The sequence below is a fragment of the Nasonia vitripennis genome (assembly GCF_009193385.2).
Source record: "Nasonia vitripennis strain AsymCx chromosome 3 unlocalized genomic scaffold, Nvit_psr_1.1 chr3_random0006, whole genome shotgun sequence".
In the NCBI taxonomy this organism is placed as follows: domain Eukaryota; kingdom Metazoa; phylum Arthropoda; class Insecta; order Hymenoptera; family Pteromalidae; genus Nasonia; species Nasonia vitripennis.
This window is the reverse complement of record NW_022279625.1, coordinates 1,148,577-1,171,633: the sequence shown is the minus strand read 5'-3', so window position 1 is coordinate 1,171,633 and position 23,057 is coordinate 1,148,577. Positions and strand designations below refer to the sequence as shown.

At 34.5% G+C, this 23,057-nt stretch overlaps 1 protein-coding gene across 1 annotated transcript in view; it reads left to right on the top strand.

Moving 5' to 3' along the window:
- Positions 1 to 23,057, top strand: part of LOC100115531 (glutamate receptor ionotropic, kainate 2) — a 661,409-nt gene that overhangs the window by 551,380 nt on the left and 86,972 nt on the right. The window contains exon 11 of the mRNA XM_031925963.2: positions 7,496 to 7,772. Within this exon, the coding sequence (XP_031781823.1) occupies positions 7,496 to 7,772 (277 nt within the window). The remainder of the gene's footprint in view (positions 1 to 7,495; positions 7,773 to 23,057) is intronic.

The window sequence follows — 23,057 nt, the reverse complement described above, 5'->3', positions numbered from 1 at the left end:
ACTTCAGAAAAAAATAAAATCAAAAAAACACGTTTATCGACGTTACTGCGCATGCGCACTAGGCAGAGAGCTAAAAATTTGGCTATGGGAGTTTTTTTTTATCCCCCATCGAATGGTATATAACATATATACATTTTCCAAGGGGGCCATTTCACCATAGTAACCCGGCTATAGCCTTTGCTTTTTATCGTATTTAATTTTTGCATCTCTATTCACTGTATTTAACAATTTAGTATATTTTCTGTACTGTAATTTAAGTTGGTCATTGTTTAAATCCAGTTGCCACAAATTATATAAAAACTCTTTGGTTTTACATGATTCTATTATTGCGCTTGCTCAGCCCTTTCTTACATCTTGTTTATTCTTTCTTTGTTTAGTGGTAGCCATGTCTATACAGTTTCTGATCTCGCTCAACAGCTTATCCGTCGCTAAGTTAGGATCGTCTATCAACAATATTTCTCGCCATTTTTTATTTCTAACTATGTTTGTTAACTCTTTATAATTTATAAAGGTTCCTGGTTGTTTTATTATCTTTGGAGTCTTATTTATTGCAATAAAAATTGGATAGTGGTCTGTTATTGAAAGTTTTATTTTATATGTAATTGTCGTTAAATTATTTGTTTTAATAAATATATTGTCGATACAGGTACCTTTTGTAAATGCAGCTGACGGCTTGGTGTTACCAACAAAATCAGGGATGTATCCTTTTTCAAGGAAATTACATAGAAACTCTTGACTAACAATTATTATGTTCTAATAAATCAATGTTAAAATCACCCATTACTAGGTGATTTTTAATACTTTTATTCGCAATTAAAAATTTATTTATTTCTGTAATAAATTCGGACTTTGGTATCCCGTGTGACCTATAAACCGCTGTCACCTCAAGATTACATTGGTTATTTAGTTTAATACTATTATTAATAAACTTAATTCTATCAGTTTCGAACACCTCAGTGTTTTGTTCTAAATTAACATTTACAAAAACCATTACGCCATCATTTTTGTTTATCAAACTATAATTATAGTAACACTTGTATTCATAGCCAGATCCTTTCAATTCATATATTTTATAATTAGTCTGTTGGAAAGTTGTAGTACAGATAACAATAGCTGGCTTAGTAATTAAACTATGAATTATTTATTTTACTTTGTCAAAATTAGCATTCATGCTTCTTACATTTATATGCATGATCAAATCATTTTTATTACTACTGATTTTATTAAAACTATCAACACTACTGCATGATCTTTCATTTTAAAATGAATCTCTTTGGGTCATATATATATATATATATATATATATATATATATATATATATATATATATATAAAATCAAATAAAGCTATATTTATCTATTTTGTTTCTTTGTGTTTCTTTTCTTTGTTTAACGCTGGTGTAGTAGTGTATATATGTTGTTGTTGTTTCAGTCTCTGAAGCGCTTACCTTGTGTGGGTCCTGTTATTCTGTGGTTTGTCTTCTATCGGTTGTTTTGGAGTATTTTGTTCTGCATGTGTTTGCAGCGAATTTGAAATTCCCGGGCCCTTAGTGTATAGGGACTTAGTGGATAGTCTGTTGAGTCGATGAACTTTCCAATTTTTTTTGCGAATATGGTACAGAGGTTCGAGTCATATGTGGCCTGATTGAAGTCAAGCTTAAGAAACTATTTGGCATTACTAAATACGCAGTTAACGAACTTAGCGTTTTCACTAGTACTATCACCTGTTTTATGTCTTTAGCACATATCAGGCATACAGCTGCATTATTGCACTTCTTTTTACTGAGTCCAAATCTGCCACACTTATTGCAAGGGCCAATGTTTATTAAGTCGTAGGTTCTATAGTTTTGGTATCCTACAAACACTTTATTCTTATTATCTCTTACATATTTGTATATCTCAGCAGGGACTTCCATTAACACAGTGCTTAGTTTGCTGTATTTACTTATCTACATATGCAGAACTTTCCCTTTTCTTGAGTAATCACTGAAATTTCTCATATTGATATCCATCTCAATTTCCTCTAGATTCATGTTTGTGTAATTATCAATACCAACAATTTTCATATACAGGGTGATTCTCAAACAATACAACATTTATATACCATCGTGATCAGCGTAAAAAACTGAGTCTAGGAGAATTAGTCCGAAAAATTTTCCTCCATTTTTCACTTTTCCAGTCAAGAAAGAAAAATTCCCCCACTACAGCGCCCAGCGCAAAAGCGCGTGAGCGCGGCGGCAGCGGCGCCGTTGCTAAGGAGGTCGGCGGAAGCGAACGGTGTAATAAAGCGAGCCGAAGAGATCGAAAAGCGCAATTCTTTCGCAAAGTCTGACGATCTGCATGTGCGAATGATTTTCGTTCAACTGATAGAACCAATTTTAATAATTTTTCCAGGCACTTAATGCCCTTTGTCACACTGGCAAATCGCACGAGAAACACTTTCCGCGGGCCTATCAGCGGGACTTTATGCATTACTTCCTGCGGGACTTTATGCAGGCCTATCTGCGGGACTTTGTGCAGTACTTCCTGCGGGACTTTTTGCGGGCCTTTTAGCGGAACTTTATGCGGAGCTTTCGGCTGTACTGTCCGCGTGCCTATCGGCAGGACTCTTTGCAGAGCTTTCTGCGGCGCTTTTCGCGGTCCAATTAGCGGCACTTGCTATGGCTCCTTTCGCGGGCCTGTCAGCGGAAGTTAATACGGTATTTTTTGCAGTTCTTTCCGCGGGCCTATAAGCGGAACTTTATGCGGAGCTTTCGGTTTACAGCCAAAAGCTCCACATAAAGTCTCGCTAATAGGCCCGTAAAAAGTCCCGCAGGAAGTACCGCATTAAGTCCCGCAGATAGGCTTGCATAAAGTCTCGCAGAAAGTATTTAATAAAGTCCCACTAATAGGCCCTCGGAAAGAGCCGCATAAAGTCCCGCTGATAGGCCCGCGGAAAGTGTTTCTCGTGCGATTTGCCAGTGTGACGAAGGGCAGCTCTCGCCGTTTTCTGAATTTACTCTCTTAAAAAAATCCCGTATTTTCTGGGTCTCCACGCAGATCGAGCTTCTCGTGCCGTTTGCCAGTGTGATAAGGCCGGAAAATCGCGAAAAGATAGCCGCAGCTGCTCCAAAAAGACAGCTCTTGGCGTTTTTTGAATTTTTATTGCACATTTAAGCGAAAGAAAACTGCAGCAGATGCTCCGAAATCGAGGCTTTCGCCCTTCTCTTATTGATTTAACCTGGAAATTAAGTGACTGGAAAATGTATTAAAATTGGTTCTATCAGTTGAACGAAAATCATTCGCACATGCAGATCGTCAGACTTTGCGAAAGAATTGCGCTTTTCGATCTCTTCGGCTCGCTTTGTTACACCGTTCGCCTCCGCCGACCTCCTTTTGCGCTGGGCGCTGTAGTGGGGGAATTTTTCTATCTTGACTGGAAAAGTGAAAAATGGAGGAAAATTTTTCGGACTAATTCTCCTAGACTCAGTTTTTTACGCTGATCACGATGGTATATAAATGTTGTATTGTTTTAGAATCACCCTGTATATACTATTAATATGAATTATATGTAACAATATTTAAATTAACGCGCGGGAAGCACCTTAGGCGTGGATTCACGCTTTTCCTTTATCGGATATCGCGAAAGAGTGTGATGTAGGGAAAAGAAATAAAAGACTCGGTTAAGCAAAAATCGAAGGAGTTTAATTCGCTCAGAATAAGAGGGGGAAGCCTTTCGGCATAAAACCACTTTCGAAATTATACAAACTGCAAAAAAAAAAATAAGACAGTGTGGGCTGTGTATGTCTGATTCGTGTGTGATTCTCGCCGAGAATCTTCGCCTCGTGTCAGCGGCGCAGTTCCGCTGACTTAAGTCGGTAGCGCAGTTCTACCTTTTTACACGTTTCGACGCGCGAGTAGATACGTTTCGCGGAACCGGTCGCGATTCAAACGCGGTTTAAGCAGGCAGTGATAGAGATTATATATATATATATATATATATATATATATATATATATATATATATATATATATATATATATATATATATATGACGTTTCACGTCAACCGGACCATCAGTGCACCCAAAATTTGGGTTAACCTAACAAGACGTTTGAGGTCTCAAAATGATCGTCTGGTCAAGGGCTTTTGAAAAAGTTCTGGCCTTTTCAAAAATTCAATGTGGCGCATAAAATATGGAGCCTGAAACCCACGTTTTCATAGTACATTCAACAAAAACAATAGTTAAAATGTTCTAATTTGTGAAATATCCCACCAAAAAGCATGTACAACTCATGATAGGACATATCATTGACAATGCTGACGGAATTCCAAAATCAAAAATGGCGGAATCAAAATGGTGGACATTATACCTCCACCAAACCAATTTTACCGCAACAAATGATTTTAGATAAATTTAAAGTATTGATATGGGGGTTTTCAGAGTCACTGAATCTTATTTTAACCTCGACATTTCAAAATTCGAAATGGTGGATCCAAAATGGCGGACATTATACCACCACCAAACCAATTTTACCGCAACAAATGATTTTAGATCACTTTAAAGTATCGATATGAGGGTTTTTGGGGCCACTGCACCTTATTTTAACCTCGAAATTTCAAAATTCAATATGGCCAATATAAACTGGCGGATATTTGTCATAACCCACCCGCAGGCTTTCTCGCGAAAAGACCCTGCTAACGCGCAACCCGCCGAACACGCCACGCACGCTGCAACGCTTATCACCGCGGCGCTAGTACCGCGGCGCGCCGCTATGCGGCTGCGCATTACCCACAAGTGAAGTAGCTTCGCGGAGGGCACATAAGGAGGCCGGGTCCAGCGCTGTACCTCGCCCCTCTTCCAACAGCCTAATGCTGCAAGTACACGGCTCGTGTCCAATGACAACTTGTGCAAAGACTTCAGCAAATAAAACTGTTTTGTGGCAAAGGAATTTATTGCTTTCAAGTGATTTATTTCATCCCTCTTTTTTACCTACACCCCCAACCCCTTCCCACGTTTAGCAACCCATAGAAAGGAATATTTTCTTCAAGGAATGCTTTCTTCATCGGCGACTTTTTCTCCAACAGTCTTTTTCAGGATAGTTGGTGAGCAAGTCCATCAGCGGCTTTATTCATAGGCGACTTTTTTTCCAACAGTCCTTTTTAGGATAGTTAATTGGTACATTAATAGATACATTGGCGACTTCTTCTTCAACATCCTTTTTAAGGCAGTTGTTGAGTAAGTCTTACTTTATCGACAACTCCTTGTTCAACTGTACTAGCCGTAATTTTGTTATTTCTAACATTTTTTTATATATAACATATATATATATTTAAATAACTTATACAATGTATATATACAAAGTTTACAACATCTGAAATGTTCTAATTTAAAAAAATTTATTACTCATACCAAAAATAGAGCATCAGCAAAACCGCCGGTAATTTTTCGACACATATAATTGTGTCTAATTAATATGCCTGGTATTTCACACCATTAAAAATTTTCGTTTCTTAAAAAATTAATTTTAAATTTAAGCTACTGTTTTACTAAATTTAAAAATACAGATTTAAAAAAATCAATTAAATGGTTTATTTTACAATTTTTATAATATATCTGTTCTCTTGCAGAATCTTATAACATAAAATTTCCAATATTTTAAAAATGTCAACTTTTATATCATTGGAAATTGAAATCCTAAAAACTTTATTTAAAATGTACTTATTTACAATGTACATGTAGAAATAAATCTCCATTGATAAATCCATTTTGAATAAATTTTCGCAATTCGTCGATCCAATGGTTTTTCCAATAATGTTTCCGCTAGGTGATTTGATATGGAGTACTTATTACTTTAAAAATGATCATGCCCTTGTTAAAGAAAATCTTACACTTTTGCAATATTATTCATATAGAAAATTTGTCTGTGCTTTGTTGTATGCAGGACAATGTAGTAACAATTTTTCGTACACAGTTATGCAATGATAAAAAATAATCACTTAAACTTTTTAAGAAATAACCAAAAACAATTAGGTATAGAATGTTATCAAGGTTTATTAGATGCAGTCGTCAATAGTGCTTCAAATATTTCTAATAATTTAAAAAAAAGAAAATATTGGGAATCTCTATATACTACCATCAACATACATCGGAGGTCCTAGATATATGCAACAACATTATCAGGATTCAATAGCTTTAATGAGAAAATGTGGAAGACCAGATTTATTCATAACCGTAACGTGCAATCCAAAATGTAAAGAATTAAAAAATTAATTAATAGAATAAATATAAAAATTAATATAAAAATTAATAGAAAGAATTAATTTTATTTATTTATTTATTATTATATTAACAAGCATAAATACCCTCAAAAAATTTAGGTTCATTTACATTTATAAAAGATAACGAGCAATATTATAACAGAGTTTACTAACTAAATGCCGACATGAATGATTTTAGGTTAGATTTGAATTCGGATAACTGATCCATGACGGTGATACGTTGCGGGAGTGAATTTCATGCGCGCTTTAATCTAGGTAAGGTTGAAAAGAACCCAAAGTTCGAGTGCGCCAAGTGCTCATGTATAGATCTGTGATTACGCGGATTATAAGATAAGTGTCTAACAAAGAAAAGGTCAGAGATCGACGGATTTTTAAAAATAACATAAAAAATGAACGATTTTTACGTTATTTTGTGAGGGGGTCAAGTGGGGGGCTGGGGGGTGGGTGTAGAAGGGAGCATAGCCAAAATAACTATATAATATAGGGAAATATTATATTGTGTATTTCCAGTTGTTGAAGAAATTGTATTTCGTATTTTATGTTTTATTTGATCTTTTTTAGCGTTCTTAATTTGTGCAATTGAAATTCTGGTCAGCTCACTTAGTCAATCTCTTGATCTAGTAAAATTATGGTTAATTTAATGTGGTCGGGACACGATATATACATTACTAATGTATTTTATTTTCTTTACATTTCTTGTAATAATTACTTTCATTATAAACGATTTTACAAACTATCAAATCACCTCTGTGAATTTTTACTTCTAGGAAGCATTTTTATTGTTTTTCTCAAACCATATAAAGAGGTACAATAGGAGTTAGTTCGCCTTTTTGCGTAATCTTTGCACGCAGTAACTTTTTCATAATACATAAGTGATTTCGTAAAAACATTATATCAACATCTTTATTCCATCATAAATGTCCAGCTACTGAGAATATTTTATTAAATGTTATTAATACAGTAGCTCTTAAAAATTATGCTCATTTTAAGTTTAAACATAACATAAATCAAAAGAAAATTGCCATCAAAAACTATGATTGAAATTTGGAGGTTGGCGAGTAAAGCAACTAGGATAATACCCCTCTAATATTTGAATTGATATGCAGTTCAATTCATTAGTGATCTAATATTTGAATTGATATGCAGTTCAATTCATTAGTGATAATTACTGCACTAATATCGCTTATGCAATTGATGTATTGGAACTAATTCTTACTTTTTTGTCATTTTTATAGGTATTAGTATTTTATACCAAAAGCCGAAAGCTGCGCCACCAAGTTTGATGTCTTTTTTATTACCATTTTCTACAAATGTATGGCTATACTTAATAGGTGTTTATATAGTTGTATCTACATTATTCTTTGTAATTGGAAGAATGTGCCCTGCAGAATGGAATAACGTATATCCATGCATTGAAGACCCTGATGAACTTGAAAATCAATTCACATTTAGGAATTCGTTGTGGTTTTGTATTGGTGCTGTTATGCAACAAGGTTCGGAAATAGCTCCAATGTAAGTATATAATCATAAAAAAAGTATATTGTGTACTAAAAGCATAAAGTGGATTTTTTTTTGACTGACTGTAAAGTTGGCAGTAAGAGTCAAAGGCAAGAGAGAAACTACATAGACGAAATACTAAAACTAGACGAATACTGCAAACTGCACGAGGTCAAACAGCTCACTTAGCCCTTGGTGCACGCCATAATTTTTGTAACGCATGTATAAATTTTCACGGTTTGAGGCACGCACCCACATGATTTTTTTCAGAGAATAGTACATTATGCATCAAGAGGAGAAAATAGACTATTTCGAGCGAGGGTGAGGTGTTCAGCACGAGTCGGACGAGTGCTGAAAACACCTTACCCGAGTCTGAAATAGTCTTTCTGCCCATGGTACACACCGTGTTTTTTACAACGAGGGCATAAAGGACCTCTTTTAACGACAGAAAGTAGCGTAGGGAATCGTGCATTTCAAGTCGTGCACATTTCCAGCATTCATGTCCATCGGTCTGTTGCGCTGCCGTAGCGGCCGTCACTCGCTGATTCACTCTTCAGTAATGTGCGCAACGGACGAACTTGCAGAAATATGCACAAAAAGGGAATGTCTAGATGATGCTTTTTCTTTTATTAATACTTTCACTAATGCAATACCAGGGTAACTATTCTGACCATGCCGATTTTATTATAATATTTAAAATCGCGATTGTATTTAACATTTGCCTATTCAGCGTTTAGTTTAATTTTAGAAGAATGCTAAAATATTTGATAAAAATGTACAACACGTTAGCTTTATCATTTTTTTTTCAATTTTAAAATTTTATATAATTTGAAGCAATGGCCGAGATTTAAATTTTAAACATTGTTCGCTCAATGAATTTTGTTGAATTCAGATTAATTGTTGATAAGATTAACATTGAAACTCGAATGATTTTATACGATAATCATTAATCAATTCTTTTATAAGCCAACACAAACAAAGTTACTTACTACGATTAAGTAAAATTAATATTACTACTCAAATAATAAGGAAAGCCAAAATATACTAATTATTGTATTAACTTTTAAAGAAATTATACTAACAGATAACAATATTAATAAAAATTTTATGAAAACAGTATAATATTTTACCTTATACTTATTTTTGATTCGGCTCAATATATGATATTCGTACGCGATTAACATGTACTACTTTACATTTATTTGGTTTTAATTGTATTTCAATGTTACCTTACGGGCAAACGTTTCATTCATAAAACCCTGCGTTCATTACGGATCATCGGGGGTAAAGGTATTTGATAATAAGCCGACGCGAGGTCCAAAACGATAAAATATTCCGAACCGCTGAGTTGATCGAAAATATTCTGTATATTTGGCAGTAGGTAATTGTCTGCTAGTGTAACTTCATTTAATTTACGATAATCCAATACAATTCGATATCTTGGATTACCGTGGCTGTCATCCTTTTTGCGTAAACACCAAAGGGGACTATTATAATCGTAATTAGAAGGTGAGATAAGTCCACCATCGAGAAACTCTTTTATTTTCTCCATGATAGGCCCTCTGTGTGTCCTTGGAGGAAGGTAAGTTTTGACATTTACGGGGCGATTGTCTATAGTCGGTATATGATGTTGGATTATATGAGTTGGTCGTGAGTTTTTCTCCCGGTAAATGAAGTTGTTCATGATAGGTGTCAACGAGCTGCTCGATAGCTGTTCTCTCGTCGGACTTAAGATGGCTGAGTCGTAAAAGTGATTTGACTGCTTTGGGGCGGGGAAGTTCGGCTTCTATACGGTCCACTAGAATAATACTGTGACTGGCCTCGCCTACATTTTCACACGCGGCCGAGTTTGATATAACACAGAGCCCCTGTATCTCGCTATCTCGCTTTCCGTACGGATTTGGGCGATTATTTAACAAATTCTCGATTTTTTCACATTTATATCAATATTGCTTTTCGTCCGATGAATTGTCTTTTTCAAAGGACGTTAAGGACTGTGGATCCGCGATTTCTCCACTTTCAATCGCAAATATAGGGGCTTCATTTATCGCATCAAATTTATACATTGTTGAATTTTTTTCACTTTTAATGAAATCAGTGAATTTGTTTAGAGGAACTTTTACGAAAATGTCCGTAAAATCTCCATAATTATTTTGCAAGGGTGACATTCTTTCAACTTTTTCTCTCTTTCATGACTTTTGGAATTGCGCCTTTGCTAATTGCATTATTTGCGCGAATATGATTTCTTGAAACATCATTACAATTTGTTGATTTAATTACCTGTTCGTTGTTCTTCTCGGAATTCAGCACGTTCAATTCGTAGTCATAAAATTGTTCTGAATTTTCATCTCGATAACGCACCTCTTTCTTGTGCATAGGTTTGTCGAGGGCACTTGCAGCGGTCGTTGCACTCTCTCCGTCCGGTGCGCGTTCCGTCGAACCCTCTTCGGCTGTTTGTGTCATGACTCTGGGTTCGAATTTCCCTTGCGCACTTTCTCGAATATCTCTCTCCAAATTTTCTTTTTCACTCTCGTTATCTTTAGAACTCGTTAAATACTCTATTTTATTACTGTAAGGCGACTCTTTTTTTATTTAGTTCTCTCTGTGTGTTTAAACAATAATTTCCCGTTTCTTTAGTCTTGTCAACATAAATTTCGTGATTTATGTGTTGAGAACATACATATACAGGTTTAATAATTTCATAAAAATAACTACTTCCTTCTTCTAGACTATGCTTCGGGTGCTCATGGTTTTACATTATTTTATTTTCACAATTATTTTTCATTAACTGTGTTTGACCTCCGTGGCATAAAGTTCCTGCTTCACAATGTTCTGAATTTCCATTTTCTTCATCCGCGCTTAAATTTCGCCCACTGCTCTCTTGGCAACTCTGTATATAATATTTATTATCAACTTTTCGCATATAATCGTAGTCACTTGTATATTCATGATTATTTATAAATTTCTCACGTTCCTCATTTAATATTTTTTGAATTCGTTTACTTCGTTCTGCATGACCATATTGTTTAAAATCTTCGTCTCGCAATCGTTGTGCTATACTTGTTATTTTCTCCTTGTATTTACGCCTTCGATTATTACATTAAGCTTTTATTTTTTCTTCATAGGCCAAGCTTCGTTCGAGATCGACAAGAACATCGAACTCAAGCCTATTTTTCATTGTAAATAACCGATCGAATGAGTAATCAATACCCTCTACGGGAAAAACGTCCCGATCTTTTTCTTTTGCGAATTGTCGCCATATAATTTTCCCGTACTTGTCCATTACTTCTTCGATGCTGTCACTTTTGCATATATTTTCAATATTTCTTTCATCTACATAATTGGCTGCACAGTCTTTCTCACTATCTTCTTCACTTTCGAATTCATTTTTAATTTCGTTGTCAGTCCCAACATTGTTTGTTAATTCTTCATCTGGGCAAGCGTCGTCGCACTTAACTCTGCACATATATACTTTTTCGGCATCATGTTTATCACTTTTATTAATTTTTGAATTTTTAATTACACTTCCCATCTCATTTATTTTATGAGCTTGTGCAATAATATCATCATCATTATTAAAATTAATCCCTGTTTCCAATAGGGACTCCTCGATTATTTCCTCCCTCCGAATATCCAGGCTCGGTGGATTCACAACGCCTTGTGACGACGTTTCTCGTATACGCGCACTATTCAGGATTTCACTTTCTTGTGGAACACTCGCTTCATCTTTTCTCGCGGAACTGATTGCACTCGAATAACTCTCGCATGTCAAATGATCGTTGATCTAAAATTCGGAATTCGCGTTGTCAAAATAATTATTAATTTGGGATTTTGTACGTTTATTCCGAAAATAATTCGCACTATCTTCCTCAGAGAGCCCCTCCGATACGACTCTCTTATCTGCACTACCGCTCAAACCCCACTGTTCGTCCCCGTATTCACCATTTTGAAAAAATTCCATACTGTTAAGAAAGGGGTATTCTATATTTGCCAACTCGAGACAATTTTTCTCATAACAGATTTTTGCCCTGGTTTGTTGCAAGAAATCACTACCTAATATTCCTGCTTCTTTAATTGGGAATTCATCGGAAACTACGTGAAAACAAATCGTCAAATTGTCATAATTGACTATTATTGTTCCTCAAGCTTTTATCGAAGAAGAAGTTATTCCTTTGAGAATAATTTTTTCTTGCGAATCTATCAGTAGATACATCGGAACATGAGATATTTTTAACAAATTTGGTGAAGAAACAGTGTCTAACATAAATATTGCAGGACGCGATAATTCTTTTATATCGATTTCAATATTAGGAGCGCAATTTTTTTTTAATTAAGTTGACATTGGTCTCGTAGAGGATAAGTTCGGCCCCTGAATTACCGGAGTCGGGCGCGTAATCGGAGCGGCAGCCTCTCCGCCCGCGCGAGGGATGCCACGCTCGTGTCCCAATGACGGATTCCCTTCTTGCGCGTCTCTTAACCATTTAAAGCAAGTTTTTTTTTAAATATCCGGGTTTATAACAATAATGACAAGTAATTGTTGATGGTAAATTAGAATTTGGCTTATTAGAATTTTGAGTATTGAATCGCGCATTATTTTTTTTTGTATCTCGATTTGGAACTCCGATAACTCAATAAATTTTCCCTCCTTGGGCTTGCTTGAATTTGCGGTGATTTTCTAACGGGGAGATCGGTCTCTCTTCTCGTGCCACAATTTCGTTTTTAATCGCGGTTTTGAGTATGGATATTTTTCTTCCACCTATCCTATTCTTTCACGGAGCGTTATTTGAATTAGTTTTATTTATTTAATTTTGTTTGTGTAATCTAAATGTCGATCGTTTTCAGTCACGAAAGGGATAGGGGACTAGATTGCTTCTCAAAATGACCTTCTACTTGTAAAAGTTCGTTAAAATTTTTGCACGTCGCTATTTAAAGCGATTCTCTGCTCGCGGAGAATTATTTAAATTTTTAGCAGGTCACTAGTTAAAGCGATTCTGTGCTCGTAAAATTTTATTGAGATAAGAACAGGTCGCTAATGAAAGCGATTTTCTGCTCGTGGAATTTTTTTGAAAAAAGAACTGGTCGCTGACTAAAGCGGTTCTCTGTTTGCGGAGTTTTGTTTGGAATAGAACAGGTCACTAATAATAGCGATTCTCTGTTCGTAGGTGAAAAAAGAATAAGAAATTGTGCGAACTAATTATCATTTTCTTTAGAAATTTTTGATTTAATACATTTTGAATTTCAAAAGTTTTAAAGTTTCCAAAATCATGCGGTTTTTTATTTTATTTATTTTTTATATATTTTAAAAATGTTTCCCGGATGCGATGCACCAAAAAATTAATAATAAATAACCTGTTATATCCTAGACGCGGCGGGCTTCACCAGGCAGTAACGATTCGCGGTTACTTAGAATATAGGAGCACGGAAGGTGACAATTACTGTTCAAATAGAGAATATAAGCGCCGACGGTGCGTAGCTATCTCCGCGATCCTGAGGAACAGCAGGAGATAACTATCCGAGAACACTTTTGGAACGAGAAGTTAACGCGCGGCCTAATTATTATTTGTTAAGACGTGACCCTTTGCCGTCACGTCAATAAGAAAGAGGAACCCTCGGTTGAAATTTTAAAAGATTAAAGAAAATAGCGAAAGCGGGAGATATATTGAGGCCTATTGCCGTACTGAAAGGCACTTACCTTTTCTTTTATTATCGGGTTCAAACGGCTCTGCTACCTGCTCGTCCTCTCAGTTATATAGTACGACGGAACCTCGGACTGGATCAACGCAATAGACTGGGATATTTGCAAAATAATTTCACTCACGTGCACATTTAAAATTGTTCAATTGACATCGATTTGTTTATTAGATCCAAGTAACTTTAAAAAATTAAGCGTCTCTCGACTTGTGCCCCAGATCTTATATATCCTCAGCTTCTTTGTGGTCCTCTTTCTCGAATCTTCCGGAGGGGTGAGTACTTGACCAGTTAGATGCTTCGACGTAGATGTTTTCCTCTCGGCGTTTGAATTTTGGAGTAGTATGGACCAATCAGAATTTTGCTGCTAGTCGATAAGAACTTCTCCTCTTCTATTAATGCGACCGATCTTATTCTTGACTTCCGATGTGTTCCCGCGCTCTATTATCTGGTTTATCGCGACTTTTACGACCTGCTCCGCGTTCGGTCTGTACGTTCGCCATGGGTTAAGTTACGTATGTTGACGTCTTCTCAGCTCCGGGACACGTGCTCTTGTCGTGTTGTAATATTACATATTCTTGCTGTAATATAGCATATACTCTGCTGCGTGTGGATGTAATAGACACATCGCCTCCTGCGAATCTATGCGTGAACTCCTTATCTTGACTTTGCGGCTTCTTCTCTTTTCGGTCTCCTCTTTCCATTCGTGTACGTCATTCTTATCGTTACTTTGTTGTTGTATTATTAATATTTTTTGTAGGAAGTATTCCTTGTTGTCGATAAATTATTTGTACTATTCGGATCGTGAGGGATGCATTGCGAGAGATTAAAGATTAAAATGACTCACCCTGTATAAAATATCACAAAAGTGAGCATTTTACAGTATTCTAATGTGATGCACTAGAATGGCACCAACAGTGCTATGTGAGAGTGTTATTTCATCAAGGAGTGCTGCAGTGTTAAAAGACGTGTAGCTCCAACAAGAAACTTGAGTTTTTGCTTGGAGGTAATCGCTTATGTTCTTTTGACGATTTCCGCGGCTGTTGCACCTACTGATTCCATTGATGTGCTGATACATTCTTTTTGCAAGATGCTGTCTGTATGAAGATTCACTATCGTACAAAATCCACTACTGGTTTTGTTTTGTTTTTGTGTTCATTATGTTTATTTTAAACAGCATGATTTAATGTGATTGATAAATATATTTGCTATTGATATTTATATTTGCTATAATTAAATAAACTTTTTAAACATTATTATTATTATTTTTTTTTATAATAATGGTTATAATGCTAGATCGTTCGCGTTTGCTATTTCGAAATAATTATTCAAAAAGACTGTTGATATTTAGTGATAAATATTATCGTTCGCAAAGATTAATAGGATCTTTTCGAATATTATTTATATTATTATTATATATTTTTAAAATTGTAAATTGCTAAGTTTAATAACTTTAAAATAAGTGTACAATAATAATAAAAATTTTAATTGATAGAGGGAGAGAAACACAGTATCAGGAAGTTTATTTGTGGTTAGGAGTACTAAATAAGTAGGATTCTCTTCCCTATTGATAAATCTCAGGTGAGATTTCACATGAGATCTCACGTGAGATCTCAGCTAAGATCTCATGATAAAATCTCATCTGACCAAGTGCGTCAATTAACTAAGTTCCGCAGCTGAAAAAATTCTAAGTTGAGTAGGAAAAAATCTACTTGTAAAACCGTGTTTTTTATGCGTTTCAGACGATTTTGAATCGTTTTACATATTTGCTAAATGTACACTTCGAAAGTTTTTATTTATAAACAATTTACTTATAATGAACTATACATCTAATTTTTATACAAATATTTTACAAATTGTATAGAAACGTGCTACTATAACAATTTTTACTCAACTGCTTTGGTTCACACTTTCGCAGTGATCTCTATGGCTGTGACACGGCTTTGTGACGTCCTGCGACGTATTGCATTTAAGCAATATCAGCGGAATCGTTACGAAGCCGAAAACTGACGACTCAGATTAATAAGTAGATCAGCGAGGTTAATGAGTATCCCTTGTATACGCCGAGCGACCAGTTGTAATTATACACTCGCGATCTGGACTCTTGTACGACGCTCCTATCCGTCGACAAGAGTTATCTGGGCTTAAGTCGCGATCCCGATACCTATAGAACTTTATCTTGCATAAATCATAAAAGTCAATCAACTACAAGTGTTTTCCTATTAAATATATTCATCCTGTATAAGCCTGACTATAGCACAGCAGCAGAGTTTCCAGCCCAAGCAGTTAAACCCAAGTTAGTAAAATTCAATAATTAATTATAGATCGGAATTGTGACTTAACATTGGTTACGATACAAATCGAATTATAGAGTCTTAAAAGAAAAGTTACATATAAAAAAAAGGGAAAATTTTAACAAATTAATCAAATTACAGTTGCATTTGTAAATTTAAACAAATATAAATTACATATATAAATGCCCATACCCCAAAAGTAAGTCAAAGTGTTGAAAAAAAAAAAAAAAAAACAAGTGGGTGCTAGAATTTTGTGCAAAAACCTATCCTAAAGATGCTGAAAACCGACTTATCCTTTTATCGCTTAAATAGCGATTACTCTTTTCCATAAATCAATATCCTAACGGAAACCATATAACTCGAAAAATTTAGTTAGTCAACTATAAAATTATATCTGAATAAACAGAGATAAATAAATATATATATATATATATATATATATATATAATTTGCAAACGAAACGGTAGTTAGATTGGAAAATCAATCATTAAAACAGAAATATATAATCGCGAGTTGAAAGAAAGATTAGGTGAGTGACCTGCTTGCGTTCATCGGCGATCGCGCTCACCTGACGTTGCAGTGTCAGCAAGGCGATTGAAAGAAGCGCTTCATATGTGAAGAAATTAATTACGCGCATACCTAGAAAGTAGGTTGTGTGTTGAAATATAAGTAGGGCAGTAAAATTTCGTTTGAATTATTTATAAGCGATAAGAAATTCTAAAATTCGGACTAAATAAGATTTTGTAATAAATAAAAAGGTAACAAAAATGAGATTATCAAATGAGTGATAATAGATAATATATAAAACGCTGTTCGTGAAAATCCAGCATTAATAAAGGACATAGTAATCCCTAATATCCAAAACCCATTCACAAAAAATAAGAAAATAATTCGATCGCCGCCGACAAACAGCGGATGGATAAAAGATAGTTAGAAAGTACTATTATCTGATATAAATAATAAAAAGCTAGGAGATAGCCAACAAATAGTAACACCCGATACAGATCAGCAAAGTAAACAGAATCTAGAAATTCAAGAAATTTTGAAAGAAAATAAGGACTAGAAGCTGGAAGATACAACACCAGGGATCAATAAGCAAATCAAGCAGCTTAATAAAAACCATCTAAGCCTAAGTATACCGCTAACACCAGCAAAACAAAAAGAATTCGAGATAGTAGAAAAGCCAAATCATTCAATATTTTCACCTATAACACCAGCGACAGCGATTCCAATAGACCTAGACAGAACAGTTAATAATACCAAATTTCTACAAGGAGTTGAGGAGACATCGTTAATAGATATAAAAGGTATTAGTGACCAGTCTAGCTTAATTGGAAACCCAAGTAATTCAAAGTTTAATTTTACTTTTGATTTTCATAATCTTCTTGGCGGCAATCGTGCCAACGATATCAACATGGCGGAGAATCCGCTACGTTTATCGTTAAAATATGTAGCTAATTTGGTACCAGAATTTGAGGGACAAAATATTTCGGTAAATGTATACATCGAAAAATTGAAACATGCCAAGAATATGTTATCAGCAGCAAATCAAGCTAATTTAATTCCAATTTTGAAAATTAAATTAAAAGATATACCGACCTACTGAGAATATGCACTCTCTGTATGGGCAAATAGAAGAAATTTTGCAAAAACCGGACGAATCGGTTCTTCGTTTTGCCAATAGATTGCAAGAGTTAGTGCTGAAGATTAAGGACAGCAAAGAAGTACAAGATCTCACAGCAACAAAAAAGGCCGCGTTTGAAACTAAAATAGATAATGATGCTTTCCAAGGTTTTAAGGAAGGATTAAAGCAAGAAATCAGAATAGAATTGGGAGCAGTAACCAATTTAACAGAAGCCATTCCAAAAGCTATAGAAATAGAATCGAAATTCAATAAAAGAGGAATTTTATGCCATAAAATAAATAATATATATAGCAATTCACATAATCACAATACAAGTAATGCTACTATATACGCGTGTCAAACCTGTGACAGTTATGGACATGAAGCATTATTCTGTCATAATTCGGGATGTGTTTATTGTAAAAACAAGGAGCATTTGTCGAACAACTGCAGAAAAGTCAAAATTGAATTGATTTGTAAACTTTGCAATAATCAAAGTCATTCTATAGATGCGTGTAAACTGAATAAAATTAAAAGCAATCATTGCCAATATTGCCAGGTTATGGGCCATACAGTAACTCAATGCCCATTTATAATAGAATATGAATTGTGTTTGAAGTGTAAGGAAAGTGGTCATGATCCAACTGCCTGTACAAAAAAGGCAGATGTTAGCAATTCATGTGAATTTTGCAATAGCGCGGGCCATACGATAAAAGCATGCCCAGAGGTTATATGCAAACGATGTAATCAACTTGGACATCCAGTAAAGTACTGCCCGTTAGTAAGAAGTCCGATTGCAAATAACAGATTTATAATGTGCTCAATTTCTAATGCAAAAGACCATGAAGCTATAAAATGTGAACAAGTTAAAATATTAGTAGCGCAACACAAGACAAAATCTTTTCAAACGAATATTCAATGTCAAATCTGTGTTGAAAAAGGCCACTCAGCTAAAAACTGTCCTCAAATAGGTAATAAACAGCAAAGTTTTAATAATTCAAATAGTAAATATCAAAATTTTAGTAACTCTAATAACTTTAGAAAATATAGCAACTATAACAATCAAAATACTAATTTATTATTTAATATTTAATATTTAAAATTAATTTAAAATAATTTAATATTTAAATACAAATAATAGCCAAATAAAGTGTGATTATTGCGAAATGCGTGGTCACCCTGTATATAAGTGTAGAAAATTGAAGTATTTAGAAAATATTGCTAGAAGAGAGGACATATTGTAACTGCACATATTGTAACAAAAGCGGTAATAACATAAAAAATTGTACCGAAGTAGAATCATTGGAAATGCGTGCGAGCAAATTTTGCAGTCTCTGCAAAAATATCGGACCGAGTGACCGAGAAGTTACAACACAAATCCACTCAGCAATACAGAAAACACGGATAAAACAAATGTCATAACAGCATCTCGGAATCAGAACAGGGCAAATTATGAAGATCATGATCAGCAGGAGGTTCAATTGCTCGAGGAAAAAGAAATCAAACTAGGAATATATCATTTAAAATTAAATGATTTATTAGAATATGTTGAGATAATAAATTCCTATTCTAAAAATTTATGCAATTTACTTGTCGATAGTGAAGCACAAATAAATATAACAAAAACAAAATAAAATTACTACAGGAACACAACTACTAGATAAAAAATATTATTATCTGGCATCGCAAATAATTCTATAAAAACATTAGGTATAGTAGAACTACCGATAAATGGTAAATATTTTGATTTTCACGTAGCACCTAATGATTTTGTGAATCCATATGATGGAATACTGGGAATTAAATTGTTAAGAGGAAGTAAACTTAAAATTACAGATAGGTCCGATTACAAAAACCGGAATGAAGTTAAGCCAAAAAGAAACTCTGAATATAATTTCAAAAGAAATTATTCGCGACAATGATGCATATAATATAGAACAACAAAATGTTTAAAAAAAACGGCTCATGAGAATAATATTGATAAAATCAGAATGCACGATGAAGCAAATCAAGAGATTTGTGAAGAGAGTAGGACTAGCAAAATCAGTAACATATAGGATGAGCAAACTGAATAATCACATGAAAAACAGAATACTGAGATAAATGAGGCAGAACCATTACTAGAAAATGATAGTGCCACAGAAAACACATTTAATAATGATGTTTTCGCCATTTTAACACAATATCGGAAATCCATGAAATAAATGACAAATCAGAATTACAAAGTTTACAACAAAAAGAGATAAATGAAAACAAGCCTAGAAACTTGGAAATTTTTTTGAAAAATGATGATAAAAATATAGAAAATTTTATACTTGACGTAAATACAATATGACAAGAGCAAGTAACGCCAACCCAAAGCAAAAGGCTGAATTATAAGGAAATATTAACTATTATGAAAGAAAATAATGTAAAACTATCTAAAAAAGATAAAAAAAATTTTTGAAGAAAAAAAATATCAATACGTTTCAATAGACATCGATTATATACCAGAAGGGGCTCAAGTAGTAGAAGAACTTAATATTGATGAGAAATTAATTCTAAATATAGAAACTGACATTTTAAATAAAAACCAAGAAAATAAAACCATAAGACCGAGTCGGAAGGAAATATTGCGAAAGAAATTGCAATTAAAAAACGGAGGTAAAAGAAACGACGAAAGAATCGAGCGATTGATAAACCAATATCCGGATGTTTTTTAGATAGAGGGCGATAAATTAGGTACATGTAACGTAGAACAACATGAAATCAACTTAACTTCTGACAAGCCACATACGTAAAGCAATATCGATTAGCACACAAATCTAAGGGAATCGCTTTAATATAAATGGGCAAATTACAAGAAACGAAAGCAATCAGAGAAACAAAAAGTGCGTTCAATGCGCCAGCGTTAGTAGTCCAGAAGAAGGAGCTAATCCCAGGAGAGAAAAGATATAGATTGGTGATAGATTATAGAGCCTTGAATGAGGTGACTATAGCCGATTCATATTTACTTCCCAATATTAATGAAATTTTAGACTTAATTGGAAAGAGGAAATATTTTGATGTATTAGATTTAAAATCTGGCTTTCATCAAGTAAAGATGAGACCTTCGGATATTCACAAAACTGCATTTAGCTTACATCCATTAGGAAGATTTGAATTTGTCGTCCTACCGTTCGGTCTTAAAACCTCAGCCTGGACTTTTCAGCGGGTTATAAATAAAGTGTTAGCCAGATATATCGATAAAATATTTTTTAATTATATTGACGACATCATTATTTTCGGTGACACGATTGAAGAATTAGAGGAAAGATTCGGTCTAATCGCTCAAGCATTAATAGAAGCAGGGCTCAAATTAGAGCCGGAAAAATGTGAATTTAGCAAGACAGAAGTGTGTTTTTTAGGGCATGTTATTAGTGAAGCAGGTATAAAACCAGATGAAAACAAAATACAAGCATACATTCCTAATAACGTTAAAAAGGTTAGACAGTTTTTAGGTTTTTTAATTATTATAAAAGGTTTATTAAAAATTTAGCAGAAATTACCAAGCTACTAACCATATTACTACAAAAGGATAATCCATTTGCGTGGGGATTGGAGCAACAAACTGCATTTGATAAACTTATAGAATCATTATGTTCAGCACCGGTCTTGCAATATCCGCAATTCGATAAACCGTTTATAATAACGACGGACGCAAGTCAATATGTGTTAGGTTGTGTAATTTCTCAAGGGGAGGTAGGTAAAGACAGGCCAATAGCTTATGCATCAAGAGTACTACAGCCTGCGGAACTTAAATATGTAACCTTGTAATGCCCTATATACGATCCGGCGTGTAACCTAGAACATATACATTTAAAAAACATCCGACTCTGCCTATACAGCGAGCGCCCGGAATGTTTCGGCCGTCCCCACTCTTCTCACCCCCTACGAAACCAGCAGCTACGCAGTAGTCAACGCAGCGACGGCAGGCCATCGACGCGCATGTGTGCGTGCGCGTCCCCCTTCTCTCTCCAGCTACGAAGCCAGCATTAACAGCAGCGCGTTGCGTAACACTATATATATATATATATAGTGTTACAATATATATATATATATATATATGTGTGTGTGTGTGTGTGTGCGAGCGTAAGCGAGCGACGGTGAGTCGTGCGCATCCGAGTATGTTTGTATGAATGATAAATGTAAATATGAATGAATGATAGTATGATTGTGTGAACGTACGAATATTTTCGGCGGCTCGATCAGTGCTCGCTTAGCGCCCTATAAAAGGCCATGCGAGACCTGTGTTCAATCACTAGCGGCAGCATTTTCAAGCGCCCTAGTCTACTCTGGCTGCACTTTTAAGCGCCTTAGTACATATATAGAAATCTACTGCAAAATTAAGCGTAGAATTTAATAATTATAAAATTCGAGCAGCACTTTTATGCGCTCTAACACATACTCTACTGCAAAATTAAGCGTAGAATTTAATAATATTTAATAATCGCATAACAGAAGTCTTCATCAAAAAATAAACAAAATTGTAACTAAATCTGATTTAAAAAGAATAATAGCAATAATAGGCATTATTCTTATGTTAAATTATTTTTGTTAATATACACACTATTTTAAATATAAACAAGAGTTTATAATTATTGCGTTGCATACCCATTACCCACAATCCCGGACCTACTATTATTATTATTATTTAATTCATTTGATTTAAACAATGTAAACTTATCCATTATACGGGAATTTTTAAGTATAATAATATTCAGACAATAGCAAATTTGAAGGTAAATTCAACAATTACAAAAGGAATAGACGTGCAGAGGGCAACTCTTGCAAATAAGTTGGAATTTTTAAGTGAAAAAAAAATTATTGTTAAAATATGTTAGAATTTTAAGGATCAAAATTATTTGTAAACCGCTAGTTAATTTTAGTTTTATGTATTATTACAATAAAGTTGACATTGTACCAATGGGCAATCGGCTAGTTGTGGGGTTGTGACGTCCTGCGACGTATTGCATTTAAGCAATATTAGCAGAATCGTTACGAAGCCTAAAACTGACGACTCAGATTAATAAGTAGATCAGCGAGGTTAATGAGTATCCCCTGTATACGCCGAGCGACCAGTTGTACACTCGATCTGGACTCTTGTACGACGGTCCTATTGGTCGACAAGAGTTATCCGGGCTTAAGTTGCGATTCCGATACCTATAGAACTTTATCTTGAATAAATCGTAAAAGTCAATCAACTACAAGTGTTTTCCTATTGAATATATCCATCCTGTATAAGCCTGACTACAGCACAGCATCAGAGTTTCCAGCCAAAGCAGTTGAACCCAAGTAAGTAAAATTCAATAATTAATTATAGATCGGAATTGTGAATTAACAGCTTAAAAAATCACATGAGTACTGATATAAAAACCATAAATCTATTTGTTAAGATAAAAACCACTTGATTTATTGTTTATTTATTAAGTTGAAACAAACCTACATAAAAAATTTCAGTCCTCCAGCTGTGATAGGTTTCGAGTAACTTCAAAAACAATATATTTGATCAACTCGGTGTACTTGTTTTACAATTTGTTTTTGTGTTGCTGGAAACTATCACAGCTACAGAGCTAAATATTTATATGTAAGGTTGTTCCCAAACTAAACAATAAATCAAGTAGTTGTTATTTTAGCAAATAGATTTATCTTTCACATATTAGTACGCATATGATT